Source organism: Xiphophorus hellerii, chromosome 2 (assembly GCF_003331165.1).
Source record: "Xiphophorus hellerii strain 12219 chromosome 2, Xiphophorus_hellerii-4.1, whole genome shotgun sequence".
Classification (NCBI taxonomy): domain Eukaryota; kingdom Metazoa; phylum Chordata; class Actinopteri; order Cyprinodontiformes; family Poeciliidae; genus Xiphophorus; species Xiphophorus hellerii.
This window is the reverse complement of record NC_045673.1, coordinates 24,655,766-24,672,026: the sequence shown is the minus strand read 5'-3', so window position 1 is coordinate 24,672,026 and position 16,261 is coordinate 24,655,766. Positions and strand designations below refer to the sequence as shown.

Here is a 16,261-nt window from a genome sequence, read left to right as displayed (position 1 = left end):
TTGTAAGTCTTTATCATTTTTCCTTAAATTTCTACTTCGTATTTTTCAAGTATGTTTCCTTTCATCGGAATAAGACTGATCAGCGTCATCTTTGTAAGGTTTACATATTTATTAGGGAATCTAAAAGTCAGGCAAATCAAAATTGTGTAAATAATCTTCCATTTTTACCGTAATACCAGTCACTGGTGCACACTCGAAAGATAAACAAATGTTCTTTATTTCTGAAGAGTTGAACAAATATTTATGACAATAAAGAACTGCACTTATTTTTCTTTATCATTCAATACAGTTTTACATACAGCTTTTAAGGAGGCGCACTTATGACACATGACGCGGGACACGTCACTATGCCGAAATCTCAGTGCGCCTGCGCGTTCAAGTTCATTCGAGGAAGTGGTTGGGACGGGCAGATTCTGAAGCGACAGAGAAGAGTTTGTTGTTTACTTTTTCCCAGAGGATAAACGCCTCGTCGTTCTTCCAAAATGTCGGAGTTTGACGTCAACCCCTTCGCGGAACCCAGCAACATTAACCCATTCAATGTAAGTGAGCGGTTTAATTGTTTGTTGCTAGACGAAGTGCTGTCGGGGGGCTGTTGCAGGGAGCTCTTTCGTTACAAGGCTGCCAGCACGCCAGGAAACGCAACTGTAGCTGGGCGGGTGACGGGGAGGCGGGGGACGTATTTCCCCGCTTCTGGAAAGCCATTGGCCAACCCCGCAGGATGGACAGTTGCTTAGCCAATCAGCGCGGTACGTCGCCGGAGAAGGCGGTTTACCCTCAGAGTTGACTTTCAGGAAGTTAAAGTGTAGTCAACCGAGAATGTGTGTCAGGCTATTTTAAAATTCATTGCCACTATTACGCTTTAGTTTCAAGTCGAATTCTATAAATATTTGCAGCTTTAACACGAATTACGTTTTTTTTTTTTTTTCTCATTTTGAAATGTTTTAATTATCAGCCTCATTTGCTCCATGAAGTGAGTTTCTAGCAAACAGGATGTAACATGCAGGTTAATTCACTGCTCAAAAAATAATATTTAAATGTTAGTATATTTGTGTAGAATTAAACAGGTTGACAATAAACTCTCCAGATGTTCTGAATTGTATTATTACCCGTTGATCAGAAGTAGATCAATAAACCCATCAGTGTTAACCAAAGGAAGAGTTTTTTTGTGCATGGAAGTGTACTTATCACAGGAAACTAGTCCAATAACACCATTTATTATTAATGTAACTTTTTAATAACAGTGTAAAGCTTTTTTTTTTTTCATTGCTTATGCCATGTAAAGAAGTATTTTAAAGGGAACTGGTGATTGAATATTGCATTGTTTAGACTGCTAGCAACATAAATGATTAACCAGGGAGTCAGGCTTGGTCCTGACATCGTGAACGCCCCAATTTATGTTACATGTGTTCCACGTTCTAATGCATATTCTACATTCTGTAGGGATTGTGAGACCAGTAAAAAAAAAAAAAGGTTTCTTGCGTTGCTTTGTATGCGTTGGACTCCATAGACATTTTGGCTACACAGGGGTTGCCATGATTCATGGTTCTGTTATGTAAAATCACACACATTTTTCAGATTTCACTGACTACCTTTAACAACCAGCTTCTTCTCGTTCTGTGGTAAGGTTTTATTTGAGTTAATGGTTGGTATATATATTTATATGTAGGGATGTACGAATTAATCGTCCAGGGTCTTAGTAGACCAGCTGCCTTTGGTCAGCAGTAGTTGAAATGGGGAAGAATACGGTTCTTTTTTTTCCCCTATGTACCAAAACTGAAAACTTCCCATATTGTTGGCCTTTAAGCACATCAACGAACAGCATGCACAATTTTCACCAGTCATCGCAACTTTTCCCCAAATCTCACAGAAAATACTACGGTGATTGGTATTTCCTTCTTTTCTGACCAGTCACTGCAACTCGGCTGAATTTTGACAAGTCCCGATATTTATTTAACTTCCTGTTTCACGACGCCTCTCGAAAGCCGAGTCTGCAAAAATAAAAACTCGTGTGACGCTAAACCAGAGATGTTCAAAGTGTGGCCCTCAGACCATTTTCAGGCCTCTGGAGGATTTTGTTTGGCCACTCGGTCCACGATCACAGATAAAACCGAGACGATAAACCCTGAAAAATGTTTTCGAAAGTTTTAATGCAGCAACTCTGTGAGATGCATACAGATTCCTTTTCTGCAAACGTCAGACTATTTTTACTTTATTAAAATATTGTCTGCGTAGTATATTAGTTAGTAATATGTTCAGAAAAAAAAAGGAAACAATTTTGGCCCTAATTGCAAAAAGTTCGGATGCCGCTGCGCTAACGTGACAAATACTGAACTCTTCTTTTGCACTTTGACAACTCCTCAGAACTCGATTTTATTTGTCAGCCATCTCAAGAAGATAATGTAATTTACACTTTAAATATTAACAATTTAAAAAAAAAAAAAACCTGTCGGTGCAAAAATAAAGCAAAAGAAAAAAAGCACAACCTTGTTGAAAAAGCTACCATAAAATCCGTCGTTTTAGGCCGCAGCAATCACATAAACACATCACAACATCCAGGAGGCTCTGCTTCATTTTCTTTCTTTTTTTGTTTGTTTTTCAGGGAGGAGGCGGTTAAGTTCAATTTCTGTTATCTTCCACATCAATTTTCCTCCTCAGAAATGTGTGAAAAATGACTAAATCACAAGACAAGCCGACACGTCACTCACTGGCCATGTGACTGTAAGCATGAGCTCACAGCTCGCTGCAGCTGACACACCTGTAAACATTCCCATCGGGAACGGGAGCAGCTCGTCCCTCCCTCCATGTGTGTGGAACGTCATGCAGATGGGAGTGTGGCAAAAGAAAAAAAAAACAAAAAAACAACGCAACATTGTTTGGCTTCTTTTTGTTTTTAGAGTGAGCCTATCGTTTTTGGACCAAGGCGTCCATGTGAAATGATCCTAACATGGATTAAATTAAAAAAATATGTAGCAATTCCAGAATAATGCGAATTCAAGCCGAGAGCTAACAAATTAAGGTCAAAGTTTTCAAGCTTTTACCAGTAAACAAAAGTTAAAGTATAAAATGATTCCCAAAACTAGAGTCAATAACTTATGTTGTGTAAACGCTGTACTTTAGAGCCGTTATCAACAGTGTTAACTGTGTTAAATAGTATTGAAGTAGAAAGAAAAAAGAAAAAAAAAAGAAACTGGGCATGCTCTTGTTGTGTGATTACAGGGCTCAGACGGAAACGGTGAGGAACCAGATGAAAACGGTAGCCAATCCTCTTTAAATGAGGACTAATGTGAGGCAGGTGAAAACAACAACAACAACAAAAAAATAAACCCCCACAAACTGCAAAGACTGCAACTTTACTGGATGCTAAAATACATAAACCTCTCCTTGAACGAGACGGGCTGATATCCAAACATCCCCGCACCAGGAAGCAGGAATGGTTTTGATAATGCTTATAATCAGGGTGTGGCTGTTCCCAGTTCAGCACTACAGTAGGATATCTCTGTTATTTACGTCTTCATGCTGTAAACCTACAGCAGTCGAGCGATGGTGGAATGACATGACTAGTTTTAGGCTTTAAGGGAGAGAGATGTGGATTTTCTCGGATGAAATGTTAATGCAAGACAATATAAAAGCATAAAATAGCTTGTATGTACCAGCTCAGTGATTCTGTTACCTACGCCGGCCGCTGTTTATTCAGCCGCTTCTCCACCCATCCACAAACGCAGGTCACCGCTGACATCACAGCCGGCCCTCCACTTTATGGACGCCATAAAGTGTGACGCTGCCGTCGTAACATGACTGGATTCAAGCAGTTATTTTGACACGTTGTTTTCTTCGTGAAATGTGATTTTATTTATTTTTTTATTTAACACTGAGCAGAAAACCTCTTAAGCCAGGCTGTAGGGGGCGCTAGCACAGCCATCCAGCGGCCCACCGTGTTTTTGAATTGAAAAATATTTAAAGTTGGCAGGAAATTTGAAAATAAGACTAGCTTTGTTTTTTTTTGTTGTTGTTGTTGTTGTTTTTTTAGGTTTTGTTGGCTCTAGTGGCCTTTATTTGATAGTTAATTGACAGGAAAGTGGGTAATGAGGAAAGGGAAAGACATGCGGTAAAGGTTGCCAGGACGGGAAGCCTGGTGCCCCGCCAGGCTGATCATACACTGTGGGAAGCCCTGACTCAGACTAATGGCTCCATCATCAACATGTCATAGTGTGAGTTTTAAGGGTGTGACTAACTGGGAGTGCTAAGAACATTTAAACTCCCCAACTCCCCCAGAATACCAGAGGTCAAGGGGTCACCGCAGAAAGATTCTTCTCATGAATAATTTTGGATCCATAATGTGCTATGAGATCATCACAGGATGTGATCTTGAATAAAAAGAATACCAGGTTTCCATCAAATGATTTTTGTCATTTAAAACAGAAAATCAAATAATTATTTGGAGAGCTGACAAATGATATTATTTTATAATAGGACATAATTTGTAGATTTAATACATACATATAAGCAAAATATCAGTAAGCCACCACTTCATAGTATGGCTGTTGTAAGCTTTTGTTTTAATTGATCGATTTATTTTGACAATTAATCTAGTAATCGAATAAAAAAATTGTTCAGTACTGTGATGGCAACTTAAGCTAGTAGTAAAATGCTAGTAAAAACAATTCAGTTCTTTCTTCTTTTTTTTTTTAAATAAGAAAATATTTTATCTCTTATTTTGCAATACGACTCTAACGTCACTTTAGTCTCCAGTTTGAATTATGGGGGGGGAAATGAAGCGCAAAAACAAATGAGAAACAAAACATTTCACATTGACTTAAAGAAAGCAACAAAAATAATTAACAAAAACCTTTAGTTTGATTTTTATATATAAAGTTTTTGTGTTTGTTCCAGAAATGGCACCAAATTCAAACTTAAACGATGAAAGTTTTCTCCAACTCAGACGAAGGGCCTTTCGGCCCTTTTGTTTTGCGTTTGGCCAACCTTGAGACAAAAGCCATTTAATGATTACCGATACTTCTGCCAAAGCTAATAATTGACCCGAGCCTCCGCAGGTTCAGGCTACAATAGCAAGAGGCTCTGATGGTCACAAATAGAAATCAATCTGCCATTTGGTGTTTTTTTCCCCTCTAGATAAGATGTAAAAATATGTTGTTCTTTTTCATCTTTTTGGCCTCATGCTTTCAGTTTGGTTTCACCTTGTTCCGGTCAAGCCCGCCCTAGTCGGATCTATTTGGTGATTGCACAGCACAGTGATCGGTTTTGTGTCTTTGTCATTGATGCGCAGTGACGTCTCTCTTCATGCTTTTTTCAGGATCCTTCAGTCACTCAGGTGACAAACTCCAGCATTGAACCGGTCGACCAGTACAACCCCTTCCCCCCGTCCGATGTAAGACATCTTTTATTTCTTTTTTTTTAGTTTTGTTAAGTTTTCTTTTTGTTTGTTTGTTTTTTTTTCAATGTCCCCTGAAAGTTAAGAGTAGATGAGTGTCAGTAAAAATGTGGTATTATTGCTCCTCCTCCATTTTGATTGTTTCGTATCCCAATTCTGTTCATCATTCACTGTAAGGAAACGTGTCTTGATGACTGTAGAATTAATGAGAAATAGAATGTAACATGAAGTTTCTCTTAAAATTGCGTACATTAAAAATAATTTATACATGAGATGTTGTAGGATTTAAATTCTATAATTCCCAAAAATACTCTCCAGCCTTCTGGAACCCGAAAGAATATAAATCGCTGATCCGTTTCACATTTCTCTGCGTTTTTGTTCAGATTACTTTTCAACATTCTGTGTCTTATTTTTTGAATTTTGCTTGACTTTGCGTTTCCTCATCGTTCAGTAAAAATGAGCTGCTCTCTTCTTCCTTCTCCTCTCTGCTTCTTTCTTATATTTGCCGTCACTTTCGAACTTTTTTTTTCATCCCATCCCTTGGCTTCAATCTTTTCTCTTTGCATCAGCTGTTTATATTTTTTCATCTGATTTTTATTTCTTCTTTTTTTTTCTGTCAGGACTTTGCCGGCGCCCAGACCACCCCGGCCTCCACCTCCCCCTACCAGCCGGCCGTGTTGCAGCCGTCCACAGAACCCAGTCCACAGGTGGGGACACGTTGTCGCGTTAGCCGGAGCTTGCTGACTTCCCTCGGTCCTGTTCCTGTTCACGTGTCGTCCACAGTTTATTAACACGCTAATTGTTTCTGTGCAGCTGCTTCAGCTTTATCACAAACCAAAGCCACTCCAAAACAAACACCGGAGACAATAAAGTGAATAGAGAGAACATGGTGTTGCAAAACAATAATGGTGAGAAGATGTCAACAATGTCTCACCTTATTATCACAAACTTCACATGTTGCTTGTCACATGTGCAGGTTACAATCCAAGTAAACCTTAGTTTACCAAGGTAAAGGTTTGTAAACCAAAGTTTACAAAAGATTGTTTATAAAAGTTTGTAAATCCGTTGTAAAGGTTTGTAAGGGTTTAAAAAACCTTTACAAACAAAGAAAAGGTTGTGTGTTAGTATAATATTACTCTGGTAAACACAGTAACGTTTTGTAAACGTTACTGTTATTGTCGTTATAAACGTTATTGTCTTTTCTTTGGTTTACAAAGTAAAGGTTCGTAAACCTTCACTAATGTTTGTAAATTAAAGGTTTGTAAACCTTTGCAAACCCTTTCTTTGGTTTATAAACATTAACTGTTTGTGCAATTTTACAAACCTTTACTTTAGTTTGTAAAAGTTTGCAACCATTACAAACCAAAGAGCCATTTTAAATGTTCTTTTTTTTTTTTTTTTTTTAAATAAATATCTACTATCGAAGATATATGGTCATTTTTAAAGAACCAAAATTTCATTTCTGTTTTTAGGTTTTAAAACAAACAAACAAACAAACCAAAAAAAACATGGGAACAGTGGAATGTTGTTGGTGAAAAATGATTTAAACAAAGAAGCCCTTCCAATGTAATGATAAATAATAAGACAAAACTGATTTCTGTTTTTCCCTAAATGAACAAAGTAAAAATACAATTATAATTTGAGAAAAAAATCAAAACGATCTTATTTTTTAAGCTACAACACAAAGATAAAATTAAATAAAAAGGGAATCTAAAAGTAAAGTACCAATCTTGCCACACTATTATCGATCCAATGCAGATACTGATTTGGTATATTGATATGTTGGATCAATCCGCTTACCAGAGGTCGCACTAGACTTTTTTGTTCTCCGTCATCTTGACGGGCAGCATTAAAATAAATCGGTCATATACTATTCTTACCCGTCAAATTATAATCATATTAACATAAGCTATTTATGTTTGTTTTGCGGTTTAGTTAATATTGACCTAGTTGAACCGTCAATCCAGAGCTCATCGCACATAAAGCAGATAAAAGCATCTAACTTTTTCTCTGCAGTGACACAAACCACTGACTGTGGCCCCAATAACTTAAAATAAATTAAATTAAACGAATCCACTTAAATTACAAGGACTTCACCCGCTGCGGTCTGAGCTCACAGTGCCTCACAAATTCCTCCTGGTCGCATCTATAGAGAAATCAGCGCTGGTTCATCAGTCAGTTGGCTCCGTCTGATCCAAACTGATCAATTGAACTCTGCAAGTTTTTACCCTGTGCTCGGTCCGGGCGTTGCGCTTTTACCAGGATTTAATTTTTTTTTGAGTGGTTTCGCGTCTCCGAAACGGACAGGTGTTACGTCTGCCGCGCTTCTGAGCGCCGCTCTCCCTCTGGGCGCGGGAGGGCAACGTCTTCCAGCTCCACTTGTTGAAACCGCAGGGTGAGTTAAGTTTAATTCTTCGCAGCGGCGAAGCCGCGTCCGCATTTGTTGTGCGGCGCACTGCGTATATTACGGTCTAATTAACTTCTGCACTTTTATTTATTTCCTCAAGATAAACTGCTGGCTCCTCTGTTTAGTCTATAAATGGATTAAGACAACATTGCATTCTCTTTAGTTTTCTCTGGTCTGTAACGGAGACTGGAATTAAACGCGCCATTTCTACCAAAGGTTTGAAATGCGCCTCTGAACCAGACGCTCCAAAGCTTCCTGTCCATAACTCTTCAACACGCTGTCAGCTCCTGGTCAGGAAGACGCATTTAGTTCAGAGTCCATGAGATGATATTCAGGAAGGATTTTTTTTATTGATTGGTTTTAGTTGTGTCTGTATTGTCCTCTCATGTGCACCAGTCAGGGTGTTAATTATAATCTGTCAAATGCTGCTTCAAATGTTCCCGTCGTTTAAAAAACCAAAACAACAGTCCGTTACCTCTGCCGCCTACCAAGATGTGCTGTCTTTAGTTGTCTTTGGTTTCATTTTTCAGTTCTTCCCTCTGACTAAGTCGGTTCTGAATCATCACACAAGTCTGAATGACAAGTCGATCATCCGTTTCACATTGTTGCTTGTAAAACCTGTTTGCACCAGATGCATGTGAAATTTCACACACAAGCTGCAAAAACCCTCAATTATCACCAAAATCCACTTTCCTTTTTGCCTCTTGTCGTGTTTGTAGAGTCAAGATTTTAATCCCCTCTGTATTTTCTTTCTTCCTTTCTTTGTTCTTTTTTTCTTTCTCTCTCTCTCCATTTCCTCCAGGCGTCCGCCACCGCAGCTCAGGCCAACCTGCTGAGGCAGCAGGAGGAGCTGGAGAGGAAAGCAGCCGAACTGGACCGCAGGGAGCAGGAGCTGCAGAACCGGGCCCCCACAGGTCCGTACAGACACAGCCTCCCCACAGCAGCATCGCAAGCGGCGCAGTTTTACCGAGACAGGAAGACGTTGTGCAGCGTCTGCATTCTGCTGCAGAGAGGATGCTTGAGATATCTGTCACACCTGAGCTCAGGATATGAAGAGCTGCTCTCTGAGCGGCGTCATGTACTCGCCTGAAGTTCCCACTTAGACATAAGGAACGGAATAAATAATCCACCCGTTTCAAGACGTCGGCGTATTAGGGTCATCGTAGATCTAAAAAGAAAAAAGAAACGGGAGAAATTTTCTGCAAAAAAAAAAAAAAAAAGAAGAAAAAAAGATTTCTGGAAAAGTCTTGCAAGTTTTAGTTTCCAAATGTCAAAAATGTTAGATTTTTGGAAATAAAAATAAATCTCAAAGTTTCAATTTTTTTTTTCTTTTGCCTGGAATATTCTCCTCCTTTTTCTTTTCCAGCCCTACCACCCTGTCATAGTCACCACTATTGCATGTCTGTTGTCTTAATGCTGACCTGTATTATATTAGTTTTTCTGTACAAAGCTTTTTGGGTTTTCCAATCTTAAGGTTTGCACCCTCTGGTGTCTAAAATATGTCCTACATGCATGTGAGGTGTTTAAATGGGTTTTTAAAAAAGGCTGTCAGAAGCAGGGATGGGTAGAGGAGCATAAAAATTGTCCTCTAGTGACAGTAGCAGTACTTCAGCATATTTTTGCTCCAGTAAAAGTAAAAAGAGTATTTGGTACAAAGGCAACCCAGTGCAGCTTTGTGTTCAGTAGCCCATCTGCTGGTTAGATTGACTTTATTCTGTGTCGACAGGTAAAGAGAACAACTGGCCTCCGCTTCCCAAGTTCTTCCCCATCACACCTTGTTTCTATCAGGACTTCTCAGAGGAAATCCCTGCCGAGTATCAGAGAGTCTGCAAAATGATGTACTACCTCTGGATGTGTAAGTGTTTTATGTTTTTATTAAAGGTGGGGCTCGATTAGTTAATTTTAGGGTCTGTGATAAAGTAAACCCATTTTAATCGTAGAAATCGACAAAAATAAACAACGTTTTCGATTACAAACCCCTTTTTGATGCTAAATTGTTGAATGAATAGACGTGTGAGCTCAACAGCAGAGATATTTAGTGTTTTTAATCTATTATTTAGGTTGTCCAACCATCAGATTGGCTCAAAGTGTTATTATACTCATTCAGCTTCAAAGTTTTTCACTCATGGAACTAATTTTAAAAACTGCGTCTTTAGAAATGTGCACTGTGGACGCTGACATTAGCATTGGGGACGTGTGCTGCCACCACATTGAGATGCTATTCTAGGCTAATAAGCTAACTCCTTTTAGCACAAGTTACACTCAACAAAAGTCTTTCCCAGCATCCAATCAGGTCATTTTTTTGAAGCATAAATGAACATCCAGTGAGCCAACAGAAGCAACTTTGTCGTCCATCGCTGTCGTTGGTGGATGTTGCTTGTGCGTCAGATTTACAGGCGCATTAGAAACGGAATACAAAAGTTCTGGTTTTTAAAAAAAGCATTGCGTAAAAAAATTTTATGTGTTAAAATCATTGCAGTTAATGAATTGAAATTAACACATAAAGTCCCTTATGTGTGTGGAGTCACTCATTGTAGAAATCTGTCCTGCTGTGTTGATGCTCATGGTTAACATTGAATGTTTAACGTGTTCATTGTTTGCTCACCTTGCTGCCTGTTTCCTTCAGTCAACTGTGTGACTCTGTTCCTCAACCTGCTGGCGTGTCTGGCTTACTTCATCGATGACCCGAATCATGGCATGGACTTCGGCTTCTCCATCCTCTGGCTCGTTCTCTTCACGCCCTGCTCCTTCATCTGCTGGTACCGGCCAGTCTACAAGGCCTTCAGGTAAGCTTGACCACTGGCACGCGAGACCCCGAGGTTATCCGCAACATCAACAATCAGCAACGCAGAAGAACGGCAGAATTCTTCAGACTCTCTCGCCAGGAGGTCACAGACTTCCACCATGTTGGAGAATCAAACCATAATCTCTCTGTCGCAGATGTCGGCGCATCCTTAAAAAGTATTAAATTCATGTATCATAAATGAAGATCCCAAAATGTCTTTAATTCATGTAACTTGAAGACTTTTAGTATTATATTCATCTATCTTAAATGAAGTTCATTAATCACAAATCTCATTTTTTTGTCGTGGCAGGACTATTTAATCTTTTATGTGTAGTTTTTTTTTTTTTTCCCTTGCAGAATTTTTCTCTCTGGCAAACATTTGAATTTTTCGTGTAAAATTTTTGGGGTCCTTCTAGGCTACATTCCTGTATTTTGCTCATATAACAAGTAAAATAATGTGTCTTAAATTGTCTTCTGAACGCAAAGCACTAAGATTTAAGATAACTGTTTTTTTTTTTTTTGTCTTCTCGTTGTCTAGGAGCGACAGCTCCTTCAACTTCTTCTTCTTCTTCTTTGTGTTTTTCTGCCATGTGATCATCGTCATCATCCAGGCTGTGGGCATCCCCTACTGGGGAAACAGGTGAGGAACCGCAAAAACCGCAATTATAGTCAGATGAAACTGATGAAACATTTTCATGGCTGCTGCCTGACAGTCGTGTTCAGGCTAAATTAAATGACTAATTTAGCTTTACAAACACAACTTTCATGAAAACTGAAATGTTTCATTCTAATTCTGACAAAATAAAAGCTTAGTATGTTGGATCTTTTTGAAATTAGGTGAATGTTTTTGTACAAGTCACTGAAATGAATTGGTGCTAAAATGATTAGTCGTGATTAATTGGTTGGTGAATTAATCGTCAACTAATTTATTAATCGATTAATCGTTAACTGATTAAAGACTTAAGAACAACAAAATCAGAGCAGTAATGAAGCCAAAACTGTCCAGTTTGACAAAAAATGTCCACATTTTGCATTTAAGATAAAAAACCTTTTTTGTCTGTAAACACTCTCTACCCAGAACTCCTCTCGGTAATTTTAGCTTCACCCGGTTCAAATTCTGTAAATAAAATCTTCTATTGAGCACATTTTGCTGTCAGTTATTAAAATCCTGTTAGCTCTACATTTTATTGACATTACGTGAAGCAGAAAGAGCCGAGCGTTTCACATGTTGATGTTCAGAGTTCTTTAGCTGCAGGGGCTTCCTTTCCTACAAACGATTAATCGTTACCTAAAGGAATGCTGTTATTTCTGTTTTAGGCAATAAAATGTTTATTTTCTCATCTAAACAAGGAATTTAATTATTTATTTACGTCTCTGTGTACTTTTAATTTTGTACAAAAAAAAAGGCTTAAATGAAAAACCTGCAGAATTTTTAAAATCCGATTAATTGATTAATCGATAAAATAATTGATACAACAATCAATTACCAAAATAGTCTGAAACGAATACAGATGATATTCTGACCGAACACCTCAGCTGTTGAGATTCTCTCATTTGTTTATTCTAACATCTGCCAGGTTTATGAAGCTTTTAAAAAATTAATTGTCATCAACTTTACTGTTTTTGTGTGTTTTTTTCTTAGCAATTTAAGATTTCACCAAATGTTCAGAAGACAAGAGTAATAGTTTTGCTTTTAATACACATATTCACACAGGTTCCTATAACTCAAATGTATAAAATCAAATAATGTTTAATTGCTGCATTAACCATGTTTTAATGGTTTTCTGACTAACTCCAGTTCACTCATTTGTCCCTCCTCGTCGTCTTCTCCCTCCTCTTCCTCACCTTGTCGTTTTATGTTTTCTGACAGACTCTTTTCTTTCTTCAGTCTCTGTGTCTCCTGGTAACCCTGTAAGTTTCTGCTGCTTCTTTGTGTGTTTTCTCTATTTTTGGGAGTTTTTGTTGGATCTATATTGTGGCGTAAAAACCTGGGACATATTTGGAGTCTGGACCGAATTGATTCTTCCTTCTCCTCTCCAAACTGGATTTGAAAGTTTTGTTTCTTATGTATGAGGGGTTTTTTCTGACATTTTCTCTTGTTTTCACTGTAAATCAGTTCAGTTTGCTTCACTTTATTTTGGCAAATTATCAACATTACAAAAAGAAAACGAAATATTACTTTACAAACCCATAATTGACCAAAACTGCTTCCCTACATCTTTGTCCTTAGTCTGTTTTAATGATGTCTGTCAAACGTCCTAGTGTTTCATTTTCACATGTAGATTGTATTTCTGTCACTGTAGCCTGCAATGTGCACACCAGGTTGACTAATTGGATACATTTTCAAGGTTTTTCACTTGAAATTAACTCTAAAAAACGTCCAACATTTTAATTTCACCTTTTTTTGTTTCTCCACTTCTAATGTCTTAAAATCTGATTAAATTGATGGTTGTTGTTTTACTTTTTTGCATCATTTTTTGTGAGGTAATTGCAGCTTTAAAAAAAAATTATATATATAAGCTAAGATAACACATGTTTAGTATATGTACTGCTTGTTGATGTTTCTGTGCTAAAAGTGAAGCTGTCACTTAAGACATAACAGCCGTTGTTTGTTTGGTTGATCCAGCGGGTGGATTTCTGCCTTCACTGAAATCGGCAACGGTAAAAAGGCGGTGGGAGGCATCATGATCATCGTGGCCTGCCTCTTCACGATCGGGGCCGTGATGTCCGTCGTCCTGCTGAAGATGGTAAGAGCTGGGTTTATTTTGGACAGTTCTGCTTTACCGTTTCAGCAATATTTTCTTTGAACATTCCAACTGTCCGACTATTACGTGCAACGTGCTAGTCGGATGAAATGCGTCATGACCGTTCAGGCTGCACACTCTTTGAACACGTAACCGATTTAGTACCGCATATGGGTTTGGCTCAAATCGGATTTTTTGGAGGGGGTCAAAAGATCGGAGTTGGGCCGTTCAGACTGCCAGGAAAAGTCGGATATTGGTCGCATACGGGCAAAAAAAAAAAAAAAAAAAGCATTTGTGTCGTATTTGCTGTTTTTTCTTGCATTTCTTCCCATTGTTTAACAACTTCCAGTCAGGTGAAAAGAACTAGGCCACCATACGATAACCGCATGTTTTTAGAACATATTTGGACAGGCGCAGATTTAATATCACTTTTGGCAATATGGAGAAACTCAACAAAACAAAGCAAAAAAAAAAAAAATGGCAGAAAAAAATTCTTCAAAAGACTGAATACAATTTATTCTGACAAACATTGGTGAACAAACAGCATCATGAAAAAGTTGTGAAAAGATTAAACGGATTTCCATGGTGGTTTCTATGGAAACATTAGCTTTTGTCAATAGCTGAAATCTCCGTCCCCCAACACAAACATTCCCCGCTGCCTCGCGCCGCAGATTGGAGGTAGGGACGGGCGATACTGACTTAGAATTTTATCGTGATATTGTCCAGTGCTAACGCGATAAATGATGACTAAATCAACTATTTAATTTTTTCAGGCATCTGTATGGCTGGGACTGCAATCCACAGCCTTCATCGCTCCACAAACAAATTCTGTTCTTATTTGAAACTTCAATACACCAGTTAAACTGCACATAGAGACTGTACTTAGTCGTATATTTCAAATTTACTGATATATATATATATATATATAAAAAAATGTTTTCATGAAAACGATACATCAAATATCTTATCATGGCAAGAAATTTTTCACGATAAATGATAAACGATACGACAAATGGGGAGTCTGAGGAAATGATTCGATGCAGGTTTTCTGTTGTGTAGCTACATAATTAATGTCGTACCTCCAGTTAAGCCGTCCCTCTCCCGTCCTCAGGTCCACAGCCTGTACCGCCGCACCGGGGCCAGTTTCCAGAAGGCCCAGCAGGAGTTCTCCCAGGGCGTGGTCACCAGCAAGGGCTTCCAGACGGCAGCCACCGGAGCAGCGTCCGCTGCCGCCCGCGGAACCTTCCAGGGAAACAACTAAAAGGCCGATTGAGCCTCAAATCAACGCTCACCGTATTTTCTGGTTTCTACGTCTGCAGCCGAGTGACGACGTCCAGCTGTGTGTGGGTGTGTGTGCGGGCGAGAAGAGCAGCTGAGGGGAAAGTCACTCATCAAATGAAAACTAGAAAGGAAGACACAAAAGAAGATTAACAATGTCCATTTCAGCATGTCTCTGCTTTGTATATGTTGTTTCAATGCCTTTTCTTGACAATGCTCTTATGTGTGTGCGTGTGTGTGAGTCAGGCCGGTTCCGTGTGGGAGCAGGGTGAATATAACTGAGATGAAGTGTTTTGTCTTGTCATTGATCTGACTTGTGTTTTGTCTCAGAATCTGCAGAATTATGGAAAACAAGTCGTGTTTTGTTGTATTTGCTTCAACATGGACATTACTGTACATATTGATTTTGAATCAGTCGGCAAACTTGCTCTGCTCTGTGGGGGTTTTACATGAATGTAACTTGGCAACAGAAAGCAGAGTTGCCAGAGCCTTGACGTAGTTTCAGACTCTAATGCGATTTATTTTTTTTAACTTTAGGATTGATTTTTCCGATTATGTTTGTTAATTTTTAAGCATCATTTCACCATTTTTTGAAGCAACTTTGGCTGGATTATAGAAAAGTATGAAATATTCCCAGTTGCACTGACAGCAGCTCATACAGTCCGCTGTACATTTCTCACATTTCCTAGATTAAAAAGCATGTGTGTGTGTGTTATTTAATGTAGTGTTTAAAAACCTCAATTGAGATGTAACTTTTGTACGTATTTTTTTTTTCTAAATATTTGCAGATTTCTAATTGTTTTTTTCTTCCACTAAACAAGTGGCTGATACAAGATTTGATTTTTCGTCATTTTGTTCGACATGGATGAATTGTTCTGGGAAAACACAACTCGGTCCCTTTTGTATTTCAATAGTAAATATTGTCTCTAATAAAAATGCTTTGCTCTCATGTAAAATTGAGGTTTTGTTTAAATTACTTTCCAAAAGTATTCATGCCATATTGTTTTTCCACATAACATTATAACTGAAACATTTCTATGAAGACCAGGAAAGTACAAGTAAATAATAGGAAGCTATATAATACCCCGCCTTTAGAATTTGCCACAAGTTTATCTGTCTACTTTTTTAAACTTTATATCATGTTATTCATTTTTTTAGCCTGTCGGGGAACTGCAGATGCGAATTAGCTTAATGCTATAATCTTGTACAGGCATCAAATAGTGGAATATATGCTTGAGCTGTACAATGTTCCTTTTAAAATAATGTTATTCCCTCGTCAAAAACGTACCTTTACTAATGCATGCATGTTTTAGGAACCCTTGAACCTCCAGTTGTAGTCATTTAGCGGCGTTTCATACGTAGGCTGTAGACGTAGAGTTCCCGCCTCACAGAGCGCAAGTCCCACGCGCCTCCATGCTAGCATTAGCAGCGATTAGCTCACCATACGTCGCTCTTAAGCTCGTTAACTCATGTTAACTCGTGGAGGAGCATTGCTGTGGTCAAAGAGGAGAAGCGTTTTAAAGAAGCAGCCAATTCAGATGTGAAGTCAAATTTCTTTTATTTCGATACAAAGTTTGATTGTGCTACAAAATGGCTCTTCGTGCCTGGAAATATAATACAACAACATACTGGGGCCATTGCACATAGAAAAAAAGAGG

At 38.5% G+C, this 16,261-nt stretch overlaps 1 protein-coding gene across 1 annotated transcript; it reads left to right on the top strand.

Moving 5' to 3' along the window:
• Nucleotides 1–369: 369 nt before the first annotated feature.
• Nucleotides 370–15,559, top strand: scamp2 (secretory carrier membrane protein 2). Its single transcript, XM_032589839.1, has 9 exons — nucleotides 370–539; nucleotides 5,312–5,386; nucleotides 6,010–6,096; nucleotides 8,599–8,710; nucleotides 9,523–9,651; nucleotides 10,423–10,582; nucleotides 11,120–11,221; nucleotides 13,208–13,328; nucleotides 14,437–15,559. Exons 1-9 carry the CDS (start codon nucleotides 483–485, stop codon nucleotides 14,584–14,586), a joined length of 993 nt encoding a protein of 330 aa, XP_032445730.1. The 5' UTR covers nucleotides 370–482; the 3' UTR covers nucleotides 14,587–15,559.
• The last annotated feature ends 702 nt before the right edge of the window (nucleotides 15,560–16,261 follow it).